General features: G+C 43.1%; 1 protein-coding gene across 4 annotated transcripts in view; it reads left to right on the top strand.

Moving 5' to 3' along the window:
* Nucleotides 1–12,663, top strand: part of LOC110494790 (protein phosphatase 1 regulatory subunit 1A) — a 40,449-nt gene that overhangs the window by 9,226 nt on the left and 18,560 nt on the right. For all 4 annotated transcript variants that reach the window (XM_090206476.1, XM_090206475.1, XM_090206473.1 and 1 more), the window contains exon 2: nt 9,635–9,695. In XM_090206476.1, coding sequence (XP_090062602.1) covers nt 9,635–9,695 — 61 coding nt within the window. The remainder of the gene's footprint in view (nt 1–9,634; nt 9,696–12,663) is intronic.

The raw sequence follows: 12,663 nt of genomic DNA, 5'->3' as shown, positions 1-12,663 counted from the left end.
TGCAAGAAAAGACCTAGTTAAGCTGCAGCTGGCCCAGAACAGAGCGGCACGTGTTGCTCTTAATTGTAATCAGAGGGCTGATATAAATACTATGAATGCCAGTCTCTCTTGGCTAAGAGTTGAGTGGAGACTGACTGCGTCACTTCTTATTTTTATAAGAAACAATGTGTGGAAAATCCCAAACTGTTTGCATAGTCAACTTACACACAGCTCTGACACACACACTTATCCCACCAGACATGCCACCAGAGGTCTTTCCATAGTCCCCAACTCCAGAACAAATTCAAGAAAACGTACAGTATTATATCCAGAAGAGTCCTGGGGATGGAGTCCTGGGAGGGAGGAGTTAAATGATGAATTGCTGCATTTATAGGTAATGTACCTCCATTAAGGACTTTGGTAGGCTTGAGTAAACGTCATTCCCATTATTCTGTATTTTATAAGCTGATGTCTAGACATATCTTTGTCCCTAGCCGGGAACATTACTGTTCATTTCTAGTGCTTCTGGGAGGCAGTTCTGGAAACATCAGGTCAGAGATACTGTGTTGGCTAAAACACCACTCATCTGTCCTACATTTAAAAAGATTCTGGAAGCAAATCTGTTTTAATACGTTTGTATGGTTTTATTACTGTAACTGAAATGCATGCAAGTCCTCATGATCTATTCTTAGCATCTGCAATACTGAGAGATGCCAGGACTTTACACAATAACCACATTACTAATACGGATATCTATGTCTCCTTTGACTGAAATTGTATTGCAACTGCACTTCCTGGTGCCCAGTAAAATATAGTTCTTGTCAATTGTAGGATACAGAAATATAGCCTGTGCAAATGTTGTATAAGCTAATGTTATTTTGATATCTATACAGATAGGAATGAAGGTAAACCACAGTAGTGATAGTGTTGGAAGTGTCTGAAGACTAGCTGCAGACTGCAGACTAGCCTTGTCCTCTGACAAACCTCCCTGTTGATTCACCTTGAGATGAATTTCAAATCAAATCAAACTTTATTTGTTACATGTGGTAGACTTTACCGTGAAATGCTTACTTACCAGCCCCTAACCAACAGTGCAGTTCAAGAAGAGTTAAGAAAATATTTACCAAATAAACTGAAGTAAATAATGATAAAAGGTAACACAATAAAACAACAATAACGAGGCTATATACAAGGGGTACAGGTACAGAGTCAGTGTGCGAGGGTACATGTTAGTTGAGGTAATATGTACATGTAGGTATGGGTGAAGTGACTATTGTAATGACTGTCCTGATCAGGTCAGGTTACAGGAGACCACAACCCTACAGATTATCTATCAACCCCAACAGAGGAGGAGAGATCTAGGGGTCTGAAGATGTGGGGGGTTTTATGACCCCTCACGCCCCTGGTAAGTCTCAGGCCACAGACAAATTCCTTTGTCCTGTTACTATGGAGAACCAACCTCAGAACATTAAACATGAAATAAAGGGACTTCGGAACAATGGTTTCCGTCAGCCACAATGGTGGTCATGACGATAGATGGAATATGAAAATGTATGTCATTTTTTTTGTTATTAAAGGTTAATAGATGACGTTATTACGAAACATTGTAACGTGAAGAGTTTTCCTAGTATACGTTTGATGTTTACACATTGTACGTTATATGGAAAATATCCAAATCAAAGAGAATGTTTTGGGAAAGATGAAATGTGAAGTTAGTTGTCTAAAATTGGATTTAAGTCAAATCTAGACATTGCCCATAACTTGGTACGCCCAGAGAATTGCCCTAAAGGCGGTTACGCCCACTTCTGACCCAAGGGTATAAAACCTGTGAGCAAAACATTTTCAGGGAAGCCTACGTGACCCAAGCTGCAGCCAAGGTCTAAAAAGTCAACGAACCCAGAATGCAACACAAGTTTGAAGACAAAGAAATCCTTTTCTACCCAAGCTACGGATGAGTAGCTGTGTCTAAGCGGGTGAATTCAAGTCGAACCAACTAGCCTCCATCTCCCATTGAACCGTAGTATCTAAAGGGTTTCATTCCTATGCTGTGAGCTCTGAGCTACATAGCTGTCTGTCCTCAGAAGACCCCTTCCATAGCAAGGGTGAGGGAACAGACTCCTAAGCCAAAAGGACACTGACATCAGGAGGACGATCAAAGAGGTGTGCAGGAGAAGTGCGTCATCGAGCAGCTGAAGGGTCCCCTGAACGGTCCAAACAGAGAATCCTCGGAGGTCTACCCCACGTAATTACATCATTATATTCTTACCCATAAGAACGGCAGTTTGGGGCAAGGCTAGAGTTAGAATAGCATAGCTGACAAATTCACCCAAATGTATATTTCTCTCGTGTACTTTCTTTTTCCTCTCTCTCTTTGAAATCCCCATTTTGGGTAACACGCGCCATAGTGTGTTGGCCCGTTATGCTAAGTTCTAATCAGTAGCCTATAATGTGTTTTGTCTATGTGTGTCTTTTATCATCATTTTAGCTTTTTAGTAAATAAATATTCAACTAAGATTGGTGTGGTAGGAACTCATTGGTGAGACCCGGGTCCGAACTCATTGGTGAGACCCGGGTCCGTGCAGATTCACGGGCTGTACGACGTTCAGAACGAGATTGGTAGAGGTAACTGGTTAATTAGCGGCTGTTGTAAAATCGATATTCTGATATTCTTTGAGTTAATTTGGGAAATAGAAACTCAATAAAAACTAGTTTTCCCATGGTGCCCCAGGTTAATGAGTTAACAGGTTAATGAGTTAATAATTGGTTAACAGGTTAATGAGTTAATAATTGCTTGATTCAGTTAATCACGCAATTAGAAACTTGTAGTCATTCGATGAGCATCAGTCGTCACATTAACTAATACAACGTCACGACACTATGCATAGATAATAAACAGCGAGTAGCAGCAGTGTACAAAACAAATAGACAGGGAGGGGTCCATGTAAATAGTCCAGTGGCCATTTGATTAATTGTTCAGCAGTCTTATGGCTTGGGGGTAGAAGCTGTTAAGGAGCCTTTTGGTCCTAGACTTGGCGCACCATAGCAGAGAAAACAGTCCATTACTTGGGTGACTGGAGTCTCTGACAATTTCTGGGCTTTCCTCTGATACCGCCTGGTATATAGGTCAAGGATGGCAGAAAGATTGGCCCCACTGATGTACTGGGCTGTACGCACTACCCTCTGTAGCGCCTTACGGTCAGATGCCAAGCAGTTGCCATACCAGGAGGTGATGCAGCCAGTCAGGATGCTCTCGATGGTGCAGCTGTAGAACCTTTTGAGGATCTGAGGACCCATGCCAAATCTTTTCAGTCTCCTGATCGGGAAAATGTTTTTTCGTGCTCTCTTCACGACTGCCTTGGTGTGCTTGGACAATGATAGTTTCGTTGGTGATGTGGACACCAAGGACCTTGAAACTCTCGACCCGCTCCACTACAGCCCCTTTGATATTAATGGGGGCCTGTTCGGCCCGCCTTTTCCTGCAGTCCACGATCAGCTCCTTTGTCTTGCTCACATTGAGGGAGAGGATGTTGTCCTGGAACCACACTGCCATGTCTCTGACCCCATCCCTATAGACTGTCTCATCGTTGTCGGTGATCAGGCCTACCACTGTTGTGTCATCAGCAAACTTAATGATGGTGATGGAGTCGTGTTTGGCAATGCATGCGTGGGCGAAGAGAGAGTACAGGAGTGGACACCCCTGAGGGGCCCCAGTGTTGAAGATCAGCGTGGCAGACCCTTACCACCTGGAGGCGGCCCGTCAGGAAGTCAAGGATCCAGTTGCAGAGGGAAGTGTTTAGTCCCATGGTCCTTAGCTTAATGATGAGCTTCGTGGGCATTATAGTGTTGAACGCTGAGCTGTAGTCAAGGAACAGCATTGAGATTGAGATTGCCTCATCTGTGGATCTGTTGGGACGGTATGCGAATTGGAGTGGGTCTAGGGTGTCCGGGAGGATGCTGTTGATGTGAACCATGACCAGCCTATCAAAGCACTTCATGGCTACCGATGTGAGTGCTACGGGGCGGTAATCATTTAGGCAGGTTACCTTCACTTCCTTGGGCACAGGGACTATGGTGGTCTGCTTGAAACCACGTCCTGGTAATCCGTCTGGCCCGCAGCTTTGTGAATGTTTACCTGTTTTAAGGTCTTGCTCACATCGGCTACCGAGAGCATTATCACATAGTCATCCAGAACAGCTGGTGCTCTCGTGCATGTTTCAGTGTTGTTTGTCTCGACGCAAGCATCAAAGAAATTTAACTCGTCTGGGAGGCTTGCGTCACTGCGCAGCTCGCGTCTGAGTTTCCCTTTTTAGTCTGTAATAGTGTTCAAGCCCTGCCACATCTGACGAGAGCCAGAGCCGGTATAGTAGTATTCAATCTTAATCCTGTATTGACACTTGTTTGATGGTTCATCTGAGCACATAGAGGGATTTTTTATAAGTGTCCGGATTAGTTTCCCGCTCCTTGAAATGGAAGCTCTAGCCTTTAGCTCAATGTGGATGTTGCCTGTAATCCATGGCTTCTGGTTGGGATATGTATAGCGGAGCGATGCGTAGGGTGTTTGCCTTTAATGCTTGTGACCCGGGTTTGCTTCCCTGTTCTGCCATTCACTACAGTATCCATAGCACAATGAGATTTAATTATAGGCTACTGTAAGTCTAGTAAACTGTAACCCTGCTATTGACCCAGCTCTGTGTAACTGATCAAACTCTGTGCTGCTAAACCAGCACTGTGCTACTGAACCAACTCTCTGCTACTGAACCAGCTCTATAATACTGAACCAGCTCTCTGCTTCTGAACCAGCTCTGTTCTACTGACAAACTCTGTGTTACTGAACCAGCTCTATGGTACTGAACCAGCTCTGTGCTACTAAACCATCTGTGTGCTACTAAACCATTTGTGTGCTACTGAACCAGCCCTGTGCTACTGAACCAGCTCCATAATACTGAACCAGCTCTATAATACTGAACCAGCTCTGTGCTACTAAACCATCTGCATGCTACTAAACCATTTGTGTGCTTCTGAACCAACTCTGTGCTTCTGAACCAGCTCTGTGCTAATGAACCAGCTCCATAATACTGAACCAGCTCTATAAACCTGAGCAAGCTCTATAATACTGAACCAGCTCTATGATACTGAACCAGCTCTATGATACAGAACCAGCTCTGTGCTACTGAACCAGCTCTATGATACTGAACCACCTCTATAATACTGAACCAGCTCTGTATTACTGAACCATATGTGTGCTACTGAACCAGCTCTGTGCTACTGAACCAGCTCTGTGCTACTGAACCAGCTCTGTGCTAATGAACCATCTGCGTGCTACTAAACCATTTGTGTGCTTCTGAACCAGCTCTGTGCTTCTGAACCAGCTCAGTGCTACTGAACCAGCTTTATAATACTGAACCAGCTTTATAATACTGAACCAGCTCTATAATACTGAACCAGCTCTATGCTACTGAACCAGCTCTGTGATACTGAATCAGCTCTGTGATACTGAACCAGCTCTGTGCTACTGAACCAGCTTTATAATACTGAACCAGCTCTATGCTACTGAACCAGCTCTGTGATACTGAATCAGCTCTGTGCTACTGAACCAGCCGTGTGCTACTGAACCAGCTCTGTGCTACTGAACCAGCTTTATAATACTGAACCAGCTCTATGCTACTGAACCAGCTCTGTGATACTGAACCAGCTCTGTGCTACTGAACCAGCTCTATAATACTGAACCAGCTCTGTGCTACTGAACCAGCCGTGTGCTACTGAATCAGCTCTGTGCTAATGTACCAGCTCTGTGCTACTGAACCAGCTCTGTGCTACTGAACCAGCTCTGTGCTACTGAACCAGCTCTATGATACTGAACCAGCTCTGTGCTACTGAACCAGCCATGTGCTACTGAATCAGCTCTGTGCTACTGAACCAGCCGTGTGCTACTGAATCAGCTCTGTGCTACTGAACCAGCTCTGTGCTACTGAACCAGCTCTGTGTTACTGAACCAGCTCTGTGCTACTGAACCAGCCATGTGCTACTGTTCTGTTGTACACCTCTGATCCTGAGCATCATAGAGAAGAAGGATTTCTGTCAGGGCAGAAAAAGAGACGGAGGCAGGAGAGTCCCAAAAACCTCCCTATTTCCTTTATACTGCATGGGCCCTGGTCTGAAGTAGCTCACTACTAGCCTATGGGTCCTGGTCAAAAGTAATGCCCTATATAGGGACTAGGGTGCAATTTGGGATGAGAACTCAGACTCACTGCTGGCCCTCAAAAGCCCATGAATAATTTGGATAATTCAAAGTTGAACAAGACCGCTGTTACAAGGACAGGTCTATGAATAGTTCTATGTGATGGCTGTAGAAATATGTTAGAACAGTCCCTGTTTCATACAATATAGAGCAATAGATGAAACATCCCAAGGCATGCTGTAGAGGGATGGTATTTTGTTATTTGGTGAAATTCAGACCAGACTACACCAGACTGTATGAATCGGAGAGAGAAGCACGGACTGACATGAACTGGTTATACAGAAATGAAGGGGTGTATTATATTCATTCTATTGTTACTATGATCCATCAGAACAACTGAAGAACTGTATTTTTCCAGCGCATTAGAATTCTTCACATGAACAGTAACAGAATCTTTGACTCTCCGTCCCCTTCGCTCTGTAAGACAGGGCTCTTTCTGTTCTCCATGTGGGAGTTATGATGAATTTGAAGGAGAGGGAGTTGGCAGGGAAGTGTGATGGAAAAAGGCTCTGCATGGGGAAGTGACGTGTGTGTGTGTGTATCTGCAAGGAGATAACATAGACTCGTGAACAGTGTGTCATCAACATAATATTGACTCGTGAACAGTGTGTCATCAAGGAGATAACATTGACTAGTGAACAGTGTGTGTCATCAAGGAGATAACATGACTAGTGAACAGTGTGTGTCATCAAGGAGATAACATTGACTAGTGAACAGTGTGTCATTATGAGATAATATTGACTAGTAAACTGTGTGTCATCAAGGAGATAACATTGACTAGTGAACAGTGTGTCATCAATGAGATAACATTGACTAGTGAACAGTGTGTCATCAATGAGATAACATTGACTAGTGAACAGTGTGTCATCAACATAATATTGACTAGTGAACAGTGTGTCATCAATGAGATAACATTGACTAGTGAACAGTGTGTCATCAAGGAGATAACATTGACTAGTGAACAGTGTGTCATCAACATAATATTGACTAGTGAACAGTGTGTCGTCAAGGAGATAATATTGACTAGTGAACAGTGTGTCGTCAAGGAGATTATATTGACTAGTGAACAGTGTGTCATCAATGAGATAACATTGACTAGTGAACAGTGTGTCATCAAGGAGATAATATTGACTAGTGAACAGTGTGTCATCAATGAGATAACATTGACTAGTGAACAGTGTGTCATCAACATAATATTGACTAGTGAACAGTGTGTCATCAATGAGATAACATTGACTAGTGAACAGTGTGTCATCAAGGAGATAACATTGACTAGTGAACAGTGTGTCATCAACATAATATTGACTAGTGAACAGTGTGTCGTCAAGGAGATAATATTGACTAGTGAACAGTGTGTCATCAAGTAGATAATATTGACTAGTGAACAGTGTGTCATCAAGGAGATAATATTGACTAGTGAACAGTGTGTCATCAAGGAGATAATATTGACTAGTGAACAGTGTGTCATCAAGGAGATAATATTGACTAGTGAACAGTGTGTCATCAAGGAGATAATATTGACTAGTGAACAGTGTGTCATCAAGGAGATAATATTGACTAGTAAACAGTGTGTCGTCAAGGAGATAATATTGACTAGTGAACAGTGTGTCATCAAGGAGATAATATTGACTAGTGAACAGTGTGTCGTCAAGGAGATAACATTGACTAGTGAACAGTGTGTCGTCAAGGAGATAACATTGACTAGTGAACAGTGTGTCATCAAGGAGATAACATTGACTAGTGAACAGTGTGTCATTATGAGATAATATTGACTAGTAAACTGTGTGTCATCAAGGAGATAACATTGACTAGTGAACAGTGTGTCATCAATGAGATAACATTGACTAGTGAACAGTGTGTCATCAATGAGATAACATTGACTAGTGAACAGTGTGTCATCAACATAATATTGACTAGTGAACAGTGTGTCATCAACATAATATTGACTAGTGAACATTGTGTCATCAATGAGATAACATTGACTAGTGAACAGTGTGTCATCAAGGAGATAACATTGACTAGTGAACAGTGTGTCATCAACATAATATTGACTAGTGAACAGTGTGTCGTCAAGGAGATAATATTGACTAGTGAACAGTGTGTCGTCAAGGAGATAATATTGACTAGTGAACAGTGTGTCATCAATGAGATAACATTGACTAGTGAACAGTGTGTCATCAAGGAGATAATATTGACTAGTGAACAGTGTGTCATCAATGAGATAACATTGACTAGTGAACAGTGTGTCATCAACATAATATTGACTAGTGAACAGTGTGTCATCAATGAGATAACATTGACTAGTGAACAGTGTGTCATCAAGGAGATAACATTGACTAGTGAACAGTGTGTCATCAACATAATATTGACTACTGAACAGTGTGTCGTCAAGGAGATAATATTGACTAGTGAACAGTGTGTCATCAAGGAGATAATATTGACTAGTGAACAGTGTGCCATCAAGGAGATAATATTGACTAGTGAACAGTGTGTCATCAAGGAGATAATATTGACTAGTGAACAGTGTGTCATCAAGGAGATAATATTGACTAGTGAACAGTGTGTCATCAAGGAGATAATATTGACTAGTGAACAGTGTGTCATCAAGGAGATAATATTGACTAGTAAACAGTGTGTCGTCAAGGAGATAATATTGACTAGTGAACAGTGTGTCATCAAGGAGATAATATTGACTAGTGAACAGTGTGTCGTCAAGGAGATAACATTGACTAGTGAACAGTGTGTCGTCAAGGAGATAACATTGACTAGTGAACAGTGTGTCATCAAGGAGATAACATTGACTAGTCAGCCCTTATTAAAAGATCCTGTATCCAGTGCTATTCACTGGGAAGGCAGAGCGAGACTTACAATTAGGGAAGCTTTCTTTCACTGGATAAGCTGCCTTTCACGAACCACGGAGGCTGTGTTTACACAGGAAGCCCAATATTTATGTTTTATTTAGTTCTGAGAAAAAGAGAAAAAGAAACAGGCATAAACTTTATATCTATATTTATATCTAGCCTCTAAAATAACCATCATATTGCTGTTCGATATCACTCCAGAAGACTGCAGTACACTCATCAATAACACTGTGTGGGCTACAGGCTGTGAACACAAAGTAAACCAGGCTGTTATGGCAGAATGCCTCTTCTACAAACGGCAATAGGATTGGACTTCACATGACGCTCAGCCTTAGTCAGCAAGGCTGCCAGCTAGGCTACAGCTCATAACTGCTGCCGTGCGTGTGTGTCCAGTAACAATACACATCCCTGTAATTCTGTTGTTGGAGTCTATTGGAAGCACACAAACACATCTACGTTCTAACTCTTAGAAAAACCCCAACACCATAAAATATTCCCATTGGGTTTTCCTGGGATCTTACTGAATAATGACGGAAGTTCTGTCTCTTCTCTCCAGATCAGAAGACGTCGGCCCACACCTGCTACTCTGGTAGCATCCAGTGACCAGTCTTCTCCAGGTAATTAAACCAGTCTTCTCCAGGTAATTAAACCAGTCTTCTCCGTGTAATTAAACCAGTCTTCTCCAGGTAATTAAACCAGTCTTCTCCAGGTAATTAAACTAGTCTTCTCCAGGTAATTAAAACAGTCTTCTCCGTGTAATTAAACCAGTCTTCTCCAGGTCATTAAACCAGTCTTCTCCAGGTAATTAAAACAGTCTTCTCCAGGTAATTAAAACAGTCTTCTCCACGTCATCAAACCAGTCTTCTCCAGGTCATAAAACCAGTCTTCTCCAGGTAATTAAACCAGTCTTCTCCAGGTCATTAAACCAGTCTTTTCCAGGTAATTAAAACAGTCTTCTCCAGGTCATTAAACTAGTCTTCTCCAGGTAATTAAAACAGTCTTCTCCACGTCATCAAACCAGTCTTCTCCAGGTCATAAAACCAGTCTTCTCCAGGTCATTAAACCAGTCTTCTCCAGGTCATTAAACCAGTCGTTTCGAGGTCATTCAACCAGCCTTCTCCAGGTCATTAAACCAGTCTTCTCCAGGTAATTAAACCAGTCTTCTCCACGTCATCAAACCAGTCTTCTCCAGGTCATAAAACCAGTCTTCTCCAGGTCATTAAACTAGTCTTCTCCAGGTAATTAAAACAGTATTCTCCACGTCATCAAACCAGTCTTCTCCAGGTCATTAAACCAGTCTTCTCCAGGTAATTACACCAGTCTTGTCCAGGTCATTAAACCAGTCTTCTCCAGGTAATTAAACCAGTCTTGTCCAGGTAGTTAAACCAGTCTTCTCCAGGTAATTAAACCAGTCTTCCTCAGGTAATTAAACCAGTCTTCCTCAGGTAATTAAACCAGTCTTCCTCAGGTAGTTAAACCAGTCTTCTCCAGGTAATTAAACCAGTCTTCTCCAGGTAATTAAACCAGTCTTCCTCAGGTAATTAAACCAGTCTTCCTCAAGTAATTAAACTAGTCTTGTCCAGGTAATTAAACCAGTCTTCTCCAGGTAATTAAACCAGTCTTGTCCAGGTAATTAAACCAGTCTTCTCCAGGTAATTAAACCAGTCTTGTCCAGGTAATTAAACCAGTCTTCTCCAGGTAATTAAACCAGTCTTGTCCAGGTAATTAAACTAGTCTTCTCCAGGTAATTAAACCAGTCTTCTCCAGGTAATTAAACCAGTCTTCTCCAGGTAATTAAACCAGTCTTCTCCAGGTAATTAAACCAGTCTTCTCCATGTAATTAAACTAGTCTTCTCCAGGTAATTAAACCAGTCTTCTCCAGGTAATTAAACCAGTCTTCTCCAGGTAATTAAACTAGTCTTCTCCAGGTCATCAAACCAGTCTTCTCCAGGTAATTAAACCAGTCTTCTCCAGGTCATCAAACCAGTCTTCTCCAGGTCATTAAACCAGCCTTCTCCAGGTCATTAAACCAGTCTTCTCCAGGTCATTAAACCAGTCTTCTCCAGGTAATTAAACCAGTCTTCTCCAGGTAATTAAACTAGTCTTCTCCATGTAATTAAACCAGTCCTTCCAGCTACTGGTCTGCCTCTCTAAACTTTAGGTTACCTGCCAAATTACACAACCATATCATTGATAATGTATTATAATACAGTTGTATTATACATTCCATGCCCTCCTACCTCACGCCCACTGAGTAACATGAGATGTACAGGTTGCCATGGTCAGTTCTGCATCAAAAATACACATGTACACCATGTCATTTCCATATGAATAATAAACTGAAGCTTCCTGTTCTTTCTAACTAAGGAAACTTACAATGTTACTCCCCTGCCCAATCCAGCGGTAGTCTCACTGTCATTTCTAGCAATAGGAACTATCTCTCCAGCCCCATTCTCCTGAGTCTCTTTCTGTCCTTCTCTAATTCTAGGATCTAAACTCCCCAGCCCCATTCTCTCCAGCTTTCCTTGGGATGTGTGATGATAGGGGACTCCCAGCTTTCCTGGGGATGTGTGATGACAGGGGACTCCCAACTTTCCTGGGGATGTGTGATGATAGGGGACACCCAGCTTTCCTGGGGATGTGTGATGACAGGGGACTCTCAGCTTTCCTGGGGATGTGTGATGACAGGGGATGCATACTATGTATGACAGTGTTTTGGCACTACTCCTCCTCTCCTCTCCTCTCCTCTCCTCTCCTCTCCTCTCCTCTCCTCTCCTCTCCTCTCCTCTCCTCTCCTCTCCTCTCCTCTCCTCTCCTCTCCTCTCCTCTCCTCTCCTCTCCTCTCTCTCATCTCTCTCTCTTCTTCCTGTGGGATTCCTCCCTCCCTCTCGCTCTCCTCTCATCTCTCTCTCCTCCCTGTGGGAATCCTCCCTCTCACCACTCTCTCCTCCTGTGGGAAACCTCCCTCCCCCTCTCTCTATCTCTCTATCCCTATCTCTCTCCATCTCTCTCTCTCTCTTTCTTTCCTCTCTGTGTGATACCTCTCCTCTCCTCTCCTCTCCTCTCCTCTCCTCTCCTCTCCTCTCCTCTCCTCTCCTCTCCTCTCTCTCTCTTCTTCCTGTGGGATTCCTCCCTTCCTCTCTCTCTCCTCTCATCTCTCTCTCCTCCCTGTGGGAATCCTCCCTCTCACCACTCTCTCCTCCTGTGGGAAACCTCCCTCCCCCTCTCTCTATCTCTCTATCCCTACCTCTCTCTCTCTCCATCTCTCTCTCTCTCTCTCTTTCTTTCCTCTCTGTGTGATACCTCTCCTCTCCTCTCCTCTCCTCTCCTCTCCTCTCCTCTCCTCTCCTCTCCTCTCCTCTCCTCTCCTCCCTGTGGGATTCCTCCCTCTCTTCTCTCTCTCCTCCTGTGGGAAACCTCCCTCCCTCCTCTCTCTCTCTCTCTCTCTCTATCCCTATCTCTCTCTCTATCCCTATCTCTATATCTCTCTATCTCTCTATCCATATCTCTATATCTCTATTTCTCTCTCTATCTTTCTATCCCTATCTCTCTCTCTCTCTCTTTCTGTCCTCTCTGTGTGATACC

Source organism: Oncorhynchus mykiss, chromosome 17 (assembly GCF_057628025.1).
Source record: "Oncorhynchus mykiss isolate SJ-2025 chromosome 17, ASM5762802v1, whole genome shotgun sequence".
In the NCBI taxonomy this organism is placed as follows: domain Eukaryota; kingdom Metazoa; phylum Chordata; class Actinopteri; order Salmoniformes; family Salmonidae; genus Oncorhynchus; species Oncorhynchus mykiss.
This window is presented reverse-complemented; position numbering and strand designations above follow the sequence as displayed.